Genomic DNA, 14,253 nt, shown 5'->3' with positions numbered 1-14,253 from the left:
TGATTTCTGGACTGACTTGTTAACTAATTAACCCAGAAATTGTGCATGTGTGTTTTAAGGGCAAAATAAAAAAAGGCCTCAACTGAAGATATTGTCAGATAAGGAACTAATGAGATTAGAAAATTCTGTTTTGGTTGTGCATGATTCTGCCGAGAAGAATGGTATGGTAATGCAACTGAAATTCTGTTTGCTTGTGATCACTTGAGCTCTCAAGTGTAAGTAGCCGAGTGAAACTCAATGTTCATGATGTCTAAGACGCTGCATGTTAATTCTATGAAGTTAATTGATGAATTAAAGAACCTAAGAAATTCTGGTTTGATGTCAATCTTCTGCCGAGCATGAGTAAGGACTGATTTGTTTAATTAGCCTAATTTTGATTGTAACACTTGAAAAGCTGGTGTATTGGAACATGAACTAAAGCAAATTTTGAAGGAAAATATTTTCCAGCATGGCTGAATTGGTTGGGACTTTTAGTGAGTTTATTTGTTGGATTTGTGTATTATTTATTTTAGCTTGGTTTGGACAGATTATAAGCTATACGTTTAGTGTTTCTAGCAAGTAAAAGTTGGAGATCTAATGGACATCTTGGATTGAAATTTGCTGGAATTCTCTTGACTATCGAAACAAGAAAAGAAAATCTGAATCTTAGAATTATTTGGGAGTCATGATTGGTTGTGGTTTTCCTCCTGTTTTAGATTGAAATTCTGGTTGAATTGTGATTGAAAGAAATTGTTTGATGTCAAGAGCTAATAATTGAAGAAGCTCTTGGCCACTTGAGTAATTTGTCCAAGAATATTAAATTTTGGTGAATTTGTTCAAGTGGTAGGCTGAAATGTGCTTGGAAGGTCTATGGTTTGTGATTTGGAATTTGTTGTGATACCTTGGACTTCCTTTGCTGAATTTTGTTTGGAATAAAATCTGTTGAGACCTAGGGCTAATGATTGATGAAGCCCTAGCGAGATTTATATTTGAGTTGCGTTTTAGCTATATTGGCAACTTGGAATACAATGTGCATATGAATTGGAATCGTAAAGTCCATTTTAATCTCTTGAATTCAAATACCTTTAAATCAAGCCTTGTAGGTATATTTTGTCTTAATAGCAAGCTGTATATATATATATATATATAGTATGGTACATTAATATTAAAATTTAGATATCGGGACTTTTACACCCTTGCCGACTAGTTAATTCTTTTATTTTGCTTAAACTAGTTTTATTACCTTTAGGGAGTAATTGTATTTAACCTTTAAACTTTAAGTTTTCATAAAACTATTCTTGACTAGTTGTTTTAAAGGAAATTTGGAAAAAAATACTAGATTTGAATAATTTCAAATAAATGGCATAGAAAACTTATTTGGCAAGAAAACCCGTTTGAAGCAATTTGGTTATAGTTTGCCTCTAGAGGGAAATATCTTTAAAAGAAATCACACGAAACATTTTATTTCTTTACTAGCTTCGATTTTTAGAAATTTAATAACTTGTTTCGAGAAATTAAATTAGTTTTATAAGATAACCTTTTATATATAAAACAAGAGTTTGTTTAGTAAAACTTATAGTTTTTGAAACTTGGATTTCTAGGATTTAGCGAGGACTTGGACTACGATTCCCGGCTTGACCTTTGAACTTCACTCTTGATGAGTGTTCCTTATTTGTTATATTTCTTTGGCTTATTGGCTTGATCTTATTGCTTGATAATGTGTTAAATGCTTTCAATGATTGTCAAAACGAGTTTTCAAGGCGAGTGTGTACTTTATCGCACTTAGCCTAAATGATTGTGAAAATTTAATGATTGAACGATTGAAATGTTACTTGTGCATGAATGTAAGCCCTTTTGGGCTGAACTGGCCATTGCCCCTTGTTACCGGTCGTCTCGAGCCAGTCGGACTCGGTCGAGCGATTGGGGACCTAGGTGAACGTTTCGGTATACTCGAGTATTACCCTGTAGGTTGGTGGAGCCTGGCCAAAAGCCAGGGACGGGGTGAATGAAAGGAATGAACGAATGAATGAACGAGGGGTTTTACTTATACAAAATGCATTTTGCAAATGACTGGAGGAATAAGGGGAAATGTCAGGAGAACGAACGAACGAACGAACGAACATATGGCTCCCTGTGAGCCCGTATCCTTTTCATGAACGTGTTTATTACTTTATTTGTATTTGTCTCTTGAATTATTGGTTATATGTAATGAATGCATTGATTTTCTTGTTGCCTATGTGTTCGGAACCTCACTGAGCTTTAGCTCACCACACGATATTTGTTTTCCTTAACAGGTTCCGGAAATCGAGAGACTTGAAGTCTATCTTATCGTTTTGTAAATGTTATTTCGAATCATACTTGTATCTTCGTTTTGGGTTGCCACTTGAAGCTGGAAAAGTGCAAACCCTAAGATTTGGCTTGTATGAATTTTATCTACTGTGTGGTTTGTATTGTATATATTGAGATTATGTGGTGATCTGGTCAGAGATGTATTTAGGAGTGAACGGGTGGATGTTCAATGGTAAGGTTATCTCTGAAGTTAATGTGTTTTAGTATTCAAGTCGCTTAAAGGTTGGCATGTTCGGATGGCGAATTGTGTTTTGGTTTAAGTTATACGTGGATAATTGGTCGGTTTGCTTGTGTGAGTCCTGGCGAGAGTTGGGCAGGCGACCCGCCAACCCTCTGGTTCGCCTTAGGGAGAAGTGGGGTCGTCACAATCTTAGCCGTCTCCTATACCACGCTGCACCTCTGTCAATCACTTTGCAACCCAATTCATAAATTTCTTCTCTTTCCAACTGTTTAAGAGACTCATTTCACAGACAACAATTCTCGGCCCAACTTTCGTCCTCCCACCACACTGCACTTGGTCTTAAGGTAATCTTCCTTCTTCTCTTCCTTCTTCTTTTTCATTTTTCTATCTACTGGACTGAAATGCACCTACTTTTACACTTTTTTTCTTCATCTGCCCAATTTTTTTGTCTCGTATGTTTTAGAATTTTTTGTCTAAATGTTTTCTTTTAAGCGGAAAAGGTAGAAATAAACTTTTGTGTGTACATATAGGGGTTTACAAAGTACAAACACTTTTGGGGTTAAATAAAAAATGTATGGTATTTGTTAAATTGGTTGCTACAGAATATGACGAAGTTGGAAGGGGTATTGCAAGAGTTATTTCAGTTTGTAGTTGCACAAATTACTCGATGAAAAACTAATCATTGCTGCTTATTTGTGCCCTTTTTTTATGCCAGCCCAAGCCTTCTTCACTAAAATCGTTTTTTTTCTCACATGCTTTGAAATACCTTTGACTACTAATCCATTGTGCATGAAGTAGATCTTAATCTTCTTTGTGGTAGTTTTGAGCTGCTCAAAGCCACCAAAATAGAGCTTCTTAGTGATAGTTGATAATCATATTTCAGTTTTGTTCACTACCAAACATTATAAGGGATAGGATTTTCATTTTTGTCTTCTACTTACCAATGCATATTGTTGCTTCCCAAATAAGGTCTATTACAGATATAATCACAAAAAATTCTTATTATTCCGTAGTATCCTAGCTTGTGTTGAGACTATCCTTGCCAATTGTAGGTTTTACATGGTTTTGCAGCCTGTATTCTCCTTAATTATTACATTGCCTATAAGATATAAGCTCTTCCCCTTTGATGGACTCCTATTTAAACATTACCTCAAATAATTTTGCAAGTTCCTATACGTCTTTTTCCTTTACATTTTCTCCTATCAGCTATATTTAATCATATATGTGCTTATTTTGCTTTCCTATATAGTTAATTAATATATTACTTTTAATTAATATATTCTATTCCATTAATATATTCTATACTGTTTCACTTTCCTATACACTAACTACTTATAACATAATGCTAATTACTTATAACTTCAGATAATTCAAAATTTACCAGTTGCTTATATCTAACTCTTCCTATAATTAATCTGCTATTACCATTTTACACAGTTTAAACATTAGTCTATTAATGCCATCATTTTACTGCAGCTTTTGCCCTTATGGAAAATACTATCGTTCCATTATCAACAATTGATCCAAATCTACTAAATTGGACAGCAATTGTCCAGGTTATTGAAATAAAGCATGTCATACATATCGGTGAACCTCAAACAAGTTATCAACAATATGCACTTGCTGATAAACAGATTTCACAATTTTGCTTTTTTAATTATTCTTTTGTCCTTCATTTATCTTTTAACAGCAACTAACAAAACTAAAATAGAGGGACTTAGGGTCAATATGCATGTACCTGCAGACTACCTTCAACAATTTGCCAACTTGCTTTTACCTTTTAAAACATACTACAGATCTAATGCAATTGTGCGTGTCTTCCTTCCCGATATCCCTGTCGGAGAATATCCCTACTATTGGGTTGCCACAAATAAAACACACATTCAGCAGATACAAGAGCTGCAATGACCTTCTCTTCCACTTTTTTTCGTGTTGCACCCCTTTGCCATGTTGGACACAATTACTGATACATATCATTTAATAAGTATATAGACCAGTGCCCTTTTGTTTATTTGCTTTTTTACCGCACAAAAATTTTTTTTTACCAAATATATCTAATCGTTTCTTATATATAATTGCTTTAGATATCATGGGAAGAGTGCTGCATGTTCTACCTATAAAAGAAAAAAGTTTTCGAGGAAAACGAACGATCAGTAGAGATTATGTAATTGTTGATCAAAGGTTATGATCCAATTCTTAGTATTGACACTTTGTAATACCTTTGAACAATACTATAGAGTAACAAATATCATTCTCTTTCTTGATGCTTCTACAGTATGCAGCCATTACTTCTCACTCTCTCCGATCAAATTGAAGAGGCCCATGGACTTATTATTGCTTCCCAGCATGAACCCTTTCTAGTTCTTATTGCTATTAGAATCAAAGTCACAACAAAAAAGTGTAAGCATGCACATTTCTCTTTCTCGCAAATATTTTTATGGCTTTTCATTTCACACAGCAATTTTTTTGCATAACACTAGATCTTAGCTTCTCAACTCAACCATCATTTGTGATCCTCATAAATCCAGATGTTCAAGAAGCAGTAGACCTGCATAATTGGTATAGATTTCAATTTTCTATCATCTACTTTTATTATTCAAATTCCTAGCTAATTTTTCTATATATGAATCAGGTTTTGTGCTAATTCTAACCAATTAACACAGCTGCTAACCAACACAAGTTATGCTAATCCCAATGTCCTTCTTCCGCCTCCCAATGATAATCAAATCATGGTTATTGCTATTGCAAGACAAATTGTAAGACTCCATGCTCCTCTTTTATTCATGCTATTATCTCTGGATTTATTTTAAGAATAGTTATATTTTTCGCCATTCCTATATTTGCTTGATAGGAAGTTGGCACAGCATGGATTAGAGGTGCTACTGAGATAAACTATAGAGACAATACAATGTACCGTATGATATATCCTAATTGTGAAGAGCCTCATTACTCTACATATATAATGCCAGCATTCTGTCAACATGTTTAACTATTGCCCAGGTTCTTTGCGACCTCTTGCATTATTCATAAATCATACAATTCATTTTGCAAGCAATTTCATCTTTCTCTAAATATTATCACTTTTCCCTTTGCAGAGCATGTATTTTGATTTCACTTTCTGATTGAACTGGTTCGATATATGCAACCGCCATGGATATTGAAGCTGAAAAATTGGTTGGATATTCAACAAGTGAACTTTATCATGCAAGCCAACAAGTAATTATTTATTCCCTTTATTTACACAAAAATTTTTACCTCTTCTTTTTCATTCTAAGGAATAACGTTATTCATTCTTCTTTCACTGTCAAACAGAATCTTGATATTGTTAGCCTTGTTGCACCAAAGTTGCACGGAAGAACGCTTATTTGCTGCATTCAACATTATAACTTTAGGCCTGTTTGGAAGGTCAAGTTTTTTACAAGTTTGTATGCTACTAGTTTTTTAACAACTTTTGCTACAGGAACCCAAAAAACATCTCAAAATTTTTTTATTTACACATTTCAAAATACCCAAAACACACAAAAAAAAATTCCATTCCCTTTTTTTCTTCTTCCTCCCCCCATCCCAACCGACCACTACCTCTGCCACCGTTTCCTTTTTTTTTTGCCTTTTTCCCTCTCCCCGCCATCTTCCCCTGCCATCCTCTCATTTTACCCAGTTTGTATGACCCCTTTTTTTTAAAAAAAATTCCTTTCCCCCACTCCTCCCCCATCACCCTGCCCCTTCCCCTCTGGCCGATCTGGTAGTGAGGCTAGATCGCACCGGGGAGGGGGATTTCACACAAGATTCTAGCTTTCCGGTTCCATTGCCACGGACCGGAGACTGATTCAGTAGCGGCGTAGTTAATTCATCTGCGCCATCTCCATGTTGCATCGGAGACGCCGCTGAGTCTTCGCCACCGCGCATCGCTACATGACAAGACGGAGATGATGCAGCAACCGAGTTGGCTGCGCCGCGCAAGGGAGAGTCAAGCGACTGCCTCTGCGGTGGAGAATCATGATTGAAAGGCGGCGATCGGTGAGGCGAGCCGGAGGCAGATAGCCTGGCGCCGGAAGATAAAGCCTAGCGAGGACGTTGGTGATTGCCTTTCCATTTCAGGTGCGACAATGAGAAATTGTGAAGCGGCTGAGATTTCGCCGGCACCGTCGACGCCATTGATCGAAACAGTAAATCTCCAGCAGGGGAGAGAGTAGGAGGAGGGGCTGTTGGTGGTGCCGTAGGTGGAGCAGGTGGAGGCGTGGGATGAGGGGCTGGAGGAGGCCTTGGCGGAGGTGCTGGAGGTGGGGCCAGTGGCGGAGTAGGGGGTGGACCAGGCGGAAGTGCTGGAGGTGCTGGAGGTGACGGGGAAGGGGGAGGGGGAAGGAAGAAGAGGAAGAGAGGAAAGAAAAGAAAAAAGCAAGAAAGAAAAAGAAAAAGAAAGAGAAAGAGAAAAGGAAAGGAAAAAAAAGTTTTTCCCCCTACAAAAAAGTTTTTCACCTTATAAAAACTTCTAAAAAATTTTTTTAAAAACTTCTACAGTGCACTACAGTAAAGTTTTAAACAAACTCCTAAAAAACTCGATTCCAAACAGGCTCTTCATTCTTTCTGGATGATCTTCTAGGCGTTCATCAACTCAACATCCACAACCTAAACATTAAGGATTAAAATTAAACTTGTTTGATTTTCATATTTACAATGCCTGTATAATTGAAACTTCTTTTGCATGACTGTTAAATTAATTTACTCTGCTTAGTATTTTACTAATTTTCATTTTCACCAACATTACTAACTAAACATTAACTGAGCATATATACCACTGCGCACAGGGCGGTGCATACCACCTAGCAAAAGAAAAGCATGTAGAAATACAGTTTTTGGTTGTGCACTTGTCTAGGTGATATGAGCAACATCTTATTGGCTCTTTTGTTTTCAAATAAAAATTTTGTTAAAATAAAATATGAGATAATTTTTTAAATTAGTCTTTCTACTCAGTTATCTACTTGAATTTGTGCTCCTTTGTAAAGTGAATATATGCAATCCACGCTCAAAAAGAACTTCTTGACGTAGTGACTTGGTAGCGGCGACGGTTGTTTGCTGTTGTAGAGTTAGTAAAGTCAGCAAGATTCAAAACATTTGTCAATACAAATTCCATTGATTAAAGTGGAACCTAAACTATTTTATATACTAGCAAAGAGGAGGTAGGGCTCTACAAATATATTTCATTTTACCTTTGACAAGATGACAATAATTATATTAGATTTCATAGCGATAACAAGCTTGACTGTGGATTGTAAGAATATTTCCTATGACGCTGCAATTTCTGATGACTACGACTATCTAATGAAAATATTTGGATATGTGCCAGAGATGGATAGTGATGGTTAAATCAAGGTTTGATAATCTACATGAGCATTTCATTATCATGAAAATTCCACATGATAACCGAGCTTATGCGAATTATATGACAAGGGGATTTATCTTGTTTATGTTTGGTTGTTTGGATTGTATTTTTCTGGATTTTTTTTTGTAGAAAAAATACTGTAGTGATTTGATATATGTAAGATAAAAAGATAATTAAAAAATGTGTTTACGGAAAATGTAAGAAAAATTGTTTTCCAAACAAATATTTCCAAAGATGACTAATGGTAATTGCACCAAAGATGAGTAGATATTATCGTTTAAGTTTTATAGAAAAACTATTGATTCCACTAGTGCTGACCAAGTAATGTCCATGCTTGGAGTTTAGACTTTTCATATATTTTTTAACTTTTCGTGTTTTGCTCTAACTGTCATTATTAACTATGCAGGTTAATTATTTGCAGGTCATAAAAAAAAATGAACTTTGTTGGCTGCGTGAACGTATTTCAGCGATGAACCCAACGTGGCTTGTTTTTGAGAAGTTAGTAGTGGTACTCCATTTCCCAAAGCGCAGGCGCCAAAACTTGGAATTTTAAACCCTTGTCAAGGCTGATTAGCACTAATCAAAAAATTAATTACAGCAATTAATTATAGTCATAGCAGCCATCTATCTCTGACATTATCTCTGACGCTGACCCACGTTGTCCACATGGAATCATTTTGGACTGGTGGTTGAAGAGCGCTTCTGTGAAATTACCGTTTTGCCCCTACCTCTACCACTCGGGTCAATCAGTTGATATTTTTTTGATTCCGTCGTTCATTGATCATCGTCGTCGTCGTCGTCGTCTCAACTCAGTCAACTGTCGACACTTCAAACTATTTTCCAAATATTGATTGCTGTCACGCTATTTAGGCCCCATTCCCTCTCTCTCCTCTCTCTCTCTTTCACGCACTACACACACTCAAACAGACTGCAACAACTTCTACCCTTGTGGCTTTGGGTGGTCTACAGTCCATTTGTCTTGTAATCTTCTTGCAGGTTAATTTTCTTGACCTCCAATTTCTTGGTTGTTCTGGACTCAACTTGTTAATTTAATTGGTATGATTAATATTTGGTTTCTGGGTTGTCTTTATATTGGTTCATACTAGTAGTGATTCTTTAATGGAGACTGGATTTTTATGATGTGGGATGGCCTTTTTTTGTTTTGTGTTTTTGGTAAATTTTGCAATTTTTTGTTCTCATTCTTTTGGTGTAAATGTGATGATTTGAGAGTGGTCTTATCTGGGACTTCTTTTGTCCTGTTTTGAGTTTTCATTGCGGTTTTATACTTTGGATAAAGTATTTCTGCAATTTAATTGTCCCAAAAAGCCACTTTTCAAGTAATCGTGAAAACTTTGTTCAGAAAGTTGATATCTTTCTATTAGCCCCCTTTTCTAGGTTTATTGCCTTTTAATTAATAGGTTTTAATGTATTCAGGATAAGAACAAAAGGAATAGTTCTTTGTGGAATTAGTGGGCTTCTTTATGGAGTTTCCTCTTCTAAGTGCTTGTTTTTGAGCTAGGAAGATACCAATATGAGTGCGTGGTATGTGCTTAAGTAATTGTCGGTGCTGGGAAGTGTTAGTTGAACTAGGGGAGTGACCTTTGAAATATATAGGATTAAAAGTTTAGGGATACTTCATTTTGAACCTTTAAAATGCTCAAGGACTGCATTTTTGTTTTTCTTGTGCATTGAAGTTTGGGCATATAATTAGTCTGAATTGCTACTATCCATAGAAAACCGAATTAAAATGTGAACGGTGTACATAAATTGCCCTTGCAATTCCAAGAGGTTCCCTTAAGTAAATAGGTCTCTCTCCATATTCAGTTTTTTCATGTTTTATGTCTCCTAAATCGGTTGTGTTGAATACATTCAATTTTTTCTCATTGTATGGCTCGTAAATAGGTTGCACACGTGTATACCATGTTCTGTCTCGCATTTAATCCAAGTACTGGTGCAGTTTGGTTTAGAAGCACGGTGGACTACTACTTCTAAGTTAAAAGTAGTAAACTCTTTAAGGTTATCAGCAGCTTTTATGAAAGCTGGATAATTGCATTTCTTTCACTGTTAATGGCTAAGTTTGACATGGAAGCATGTTTTGGTATTGCCTTACTGATTATACCAACTGTTTGAAGTGCAAAATTGCTATCGAAATTAGATGAAATAAGCATGTCTCGTATGCCAAAATGTCTAGTTGGTTATCTTTTCAGCTAGATGTGAAGTAAAAGAACAGCCAACACCTTTACTAGTCCTTTGAGTTTCAGTTCCTTTGGTTTTACTGGGTTTTGGAGCCTATGCTTTTCTGGAACTGGCATGCACCAGTTCCACACGTGTAAGTTTGCTGCCAATAAATCATATGGGTTGGTTAGCGGGCTTGCAGGTTGAAAACTTGGCATATGAAGGGTGAGCAAACCACTTCCATGATACTCCAAAATGTTAATTCCAGTGGCTCGTTTACAAGTTTCTTGCATGTCTTTTAATATTGGTTTTAAAGCAGTCCCTGTTCCCTACAATGTATTTTTGACTTGTGCCATTCCTATGCACAAAGCTATGATATAACTTTCCCTTTTACAAACTATACCTTATTCAGCCTTGGTGATGAACTAGGAATTGTTGGTGACTACTGTTATATTGCTTCAGAACCCTTGAATCAATTAACTTGCGCTCTCATCCTTTGTCTTATAATTTACCAACCTTGTTTGCTGACAAATTTTCCTATTACATTAGGATTTCTACACTTAATTAACTGACATTATTGTTTTGTCTGCTATCTTGTTTTTTGCTTGCTGTGATGTTTATTGAAGTATGTTCTTCTCATGATGTTTCTTTATTCATTTCTTGCAGCATTTTAAAGATGCCTGAGGGAATATCAGCTGAGGATCTTATGAGCAATGTCATGGAAACACTTTCCGATGGTGTGTCCAAACATAAATCTGTGTCATTTTTTGAGGAGCAGAAATCAGGCTCAGTCTCTTCTCAGTTAAACAGATTGTTTGGGCGCCAGAAACCAGTTCATCATATTTTAGGGGGTGGGAAATGTAAGTGCGATCTAACAGTTCTTTCTGTTTATACCGTGTTACAATGATATCTGTAGAGACAATTTTACATCTCATCTCTTGTTAACCTGTGTGTATAGCTGCTGATGTCCTGTTGTGGAGAAATAAGAAGATCTCAGCTGGTTTTCTTGCTGGTGCTACAGCTGTTTGGGTGCTTTTTGAATGGCTCAACTACCATTTTCTCTCTTTGATATGCTTTGCCCTGATTTTTGTCATGGTTGCTCAGTTTGTTTGGTCAAATGCTTCAGGCGTTTTAAACAAGTATTCTTTCTGTTTAGACTACTCTAAACTTTTTTCTTTCATCACTCTGATTCTCTATGCTAATACCTTGGAGTTTTAATGGCAATAGATCTCGACCTGAAGTCCCACACTTTGTTCTGTCTGAGGAGCTTTTTGTCAATGTTGCTAAGACCACAAGTATTCAGGTCAACCAGGGTCTGGGCTTCCTTCAGGACACTGCATGTGGAGGAGACATCAAGCAGTTTCTGATGGTAAGAAACATATTGTCATTATCTTTCCTCTACATATATGCTCTCTTGAACATATTGACCATTTATTGAGGTCATAAACAATTCATGCATAAACTTTCACTGACATTCCATGTCAGGACTTCTTAAAAACTGAATAAGTTTAATGTGTTCTTCTCTCTTCAATACCATTACAATTTTCTTCAAGCTTCGGTTGATTATCCGACACTCCAGGTAGCTCATCCCTCTGGCTATGGGGATCTGTTATGAAACTTAAAATTTCTGCTTGCAACCAAAACTACTCATACATTACCAGTGATCCAAAGAATAGATTGTGGCTGAGCAACAATATAAGGTCTAGCAAGTCTTTGGTGTGTGGGTAAACTGTCCAGTAAAGAGTTGAGGAGCCTACTATAGCAAAGTTGGGTAGGTTTAATGCCAAGAATCATTTCCTATCACTTTATCTCTTTTCTGTAAGAACTTACTTATTGTGAATCAGGAGGTTGATGACTAAGAGGGATTTTGAAGAATGCTAGTCATTCGGGAGTTCAGTTTCCTAGTTAGGGGCATGGTAATAAGATAATAGGGAAAACATATTTCAATTTCAAAAAGCTTTGAGAATGTTTGTAACCTTCTAATTGCTGCACTCAAAAAGTTCGGGCCTGTGGGTGACTGCCATTTTGACACTCTGTCCACTTTTGGTACTCAGAGCCTATTTGAAAGTGCATCCACTGTGGATGCAATCCCCTATGGCCAGGTTCTGTATAGTGTTTCATTTACCGTTGGCTCAGACTTTTAGTCCATAACCTACCCTGTCCCTGCCTTGTAGGACCACTGTATGTCACTCACCTTCTAGTTAAGCGTGAAATTTGCTGCTTTGCACTTCCTGGAACTCCTAAAGATAGATATAATTTATGTGAATGATGAGTTTTGTATCAGATAAATATAAAATCTAAAGGCAGTGTATGATATAACTCCATTGTTTATTTGTGTGAAATAAAAAGCTACACAGGCTTCACACTGGGACATGCGCAGCAGACAGGAGCCGAGTCAGGATGTTTTACTTCCTTTTCAATAAACCATTATAATGTTATCCCGGCTGCTATGATCTTGAAAAATTTGCTGGTTGACTGGTCTTTTCTGCTTCCTATATTCTTCTGTTGGTTTTCCAATTCTAGCATCATTTGAAGAGTTCTTCTACATCATTTGTTAATCTCTATAATACTGATCTGCAGTTTATTTTCTCTGGGATTTAAGGTTTTTGTAACTTGGTCTTGTAGCACTATATCAGATGCACTGCTGTAAGAAATCTTTATGTCTCTTTCTTTATGAGTTTAGGTCATAGTAGCCCTGTTTTTAACTGATACTTCTTCTAGGCAACTAAAAGTCAGTAGTTTTCCTTCATTTTAGGTTATACTGAGCTTATTTGCTGTTGCCGTGATTTCAAGCTGGTGCAACTTCGTGACTATTCTGTTTATAGGTAAGGGATCTCTATTTTTTGAACTTATGACTTTATCAGTTTATTTGGTGTTGACTTAGCTGACACCTTGTTGGTTGCTACATACATGGCATGTTGGTGTCTCTTCATGCACTGGCCATCTTTATTTATTTGTTGATAAGAAATCAGCAATCCTTCATTTTGCATCCCAAGTTCAAATTCGGTCAACTTAAATATCTTGGCTACTGGGAATAGAAATCTGTGGCGTATTATTAGTTACTTCTTTATTACAGTGAAAGAAACGGGCAAAGCTACAATTTTCTTCTTTAGAAACACGATACATGAAGGAATTAATATGTTTGTTTTGCTAATCAGATTATGCTGAAGTTGAGAGATATTATCTTGTTATTCTAAGTAATTTAAGATTACTGTGTAAAAGATGCCCTGCTTTATAGCATTGAATCCCTGGATCGAACAAGTGGAGAAGGGATAGCAGGGGTTGGGGTAGGATGTGAATTGATGAAAGCTATTCATGCATTTGTTATGTGGGGTATGAGTTTTACGTGGTAAAAGTTTTCTTTATCGCTTAGAAAAATTTGATCTATTTCTTCAGTTGGCTGCTCCTGCAGATAGATTCTTACTCTTGATTTACCATCTGATGTAAAACCATGTCTTGAAGGCTTTGTTGGTGCCCACACGCTACCAGTTGTGTATGAGAAGTATGAAGATGAGATTGATGGCTTCGTACATAATGCCCTCGAACAGCTACAAGGCCGTTATCGAAAGATGGACACTGGCTTCCTTAGCAGAATTTCGAGGGCAAGTTTCAAAGGGAAGAAGCATGAATAGATTACATCTATTCAGCAGACAGGCAGATGCAGCAACTTATGTACACAATTGATTGCCAACTTGAACTCAATGTTGTATCTTTGTAGAGAATGTAGCATCTGTACCTTGCATTAGTTGCTTTGCTTGAATTCACCCTCAAAAATGGTACTGAAGTGCTTCATTGAAGTCAATCATCTTGTAACTAGACATTCTGATGTTTGGCTGAATTTGGAATTGACAGTAAATACACAAATAATGGAATAGGAATGTTTTATAGTGTGACAGATTTTGGTATAGTTTTTTATCTGTTTTTTTGATAAGATAAGGTCGTAATGGCCATAGATTAAATGTGATAGGCCTGTCTAGTTGATGAAATTAGGCATCCCCTTGATTGGTGTATCTTTGAAAAGCAAATGCATTACCGTCTTTCATTTTCCAAATTTTACATTTATAAAACTCAACTAGCAATGGTAATTTATTTGTTTTTAATTTTTTTTAATAGAGAGGGGTGGAATTTAAGAAACAAGGCGAAATGGCAAAAGATATTAGAACGTAATATGTTTAATTTTTGACATTTT

At 36.3% G+C, this 14,253-nt stretch overlaps 1 protein-coding gene across 1 annotated transcript; it reads left to right on the top strand.

The window, feature by feature from the left end:
* The first annotated feature begins 8,676 nt into the window (after nt 1–8,676).
* LOC113690732 (reticulon-like protein B8) lies at nt 8,677–13,959 on the top strand. The gene is made up of 6 exons (XM_027208747.2): nt 8,677–8,885; nt 10,731–10,924; nt 11,023–11,203; nt 11,292–11,433; nt 12,820–12,889; nt 13,527–13,959. The coding sequence occupies exons 2-6, from the start codon at nt 10,741–10,743 to the stop codon at nt 13,694–13,696; spliced, it is 747 nt and encodes a 248-aa protein (XP_027064548.1). The 5' UTR covers nt 8,677–8,885; nt 10,731–10,740; the 3' UTR covers nt 13,697–13,959.
* The last annotated feature ends 294 nt before the right edge of the window (nt 13,960–14,253 follow it).

This window comes from Coffea arabica, chromosome 5c (genome assembly GCF_036785885.1).
Source record: "Coffea arabica cultivar ET-39 chromosome 5c, Coffea Arabica ET-39 HiFi, whole genome shotgun sequence".
In the NCBI taxonomy this organism is placed as follows: domain Eukaryota; kingdom Viridiplantae; phylum Streptophyta; class Magnoliopsida; order Gentianales; family Rubiaceae; genus Coffea; species Coffea arabica.
Note: the sequence above shows the minus strand (reverse complement) of the source record. Positions and strands in the feature narration are given on the sequence as shown.

Bases quoted from the DNA above. Each gene is read 5' to 3' on its own strand.
- LOC113690732 (XM_027208747.2), top strand. From the start codon at position 10,741: ATGCCTGAGGGAATATCAGCTGAGGATCTTATGAGCAATGTCATGGAA. The intron at 10,925-11,022 runs GTAAGTGCGATC...CTGTGTGTATAG, and splicing joins TATTTTAGGGGGTGGGAAAT to CTGCTGATGTCCTGTTGTGG. The intron at 11,434-12,819 runs GTAAGAAACATA...CCTTCATTTTAG, and splicing joins ACATCAAGCAGTTTCTGATG to GTTATACTGAGCTTATTTGC.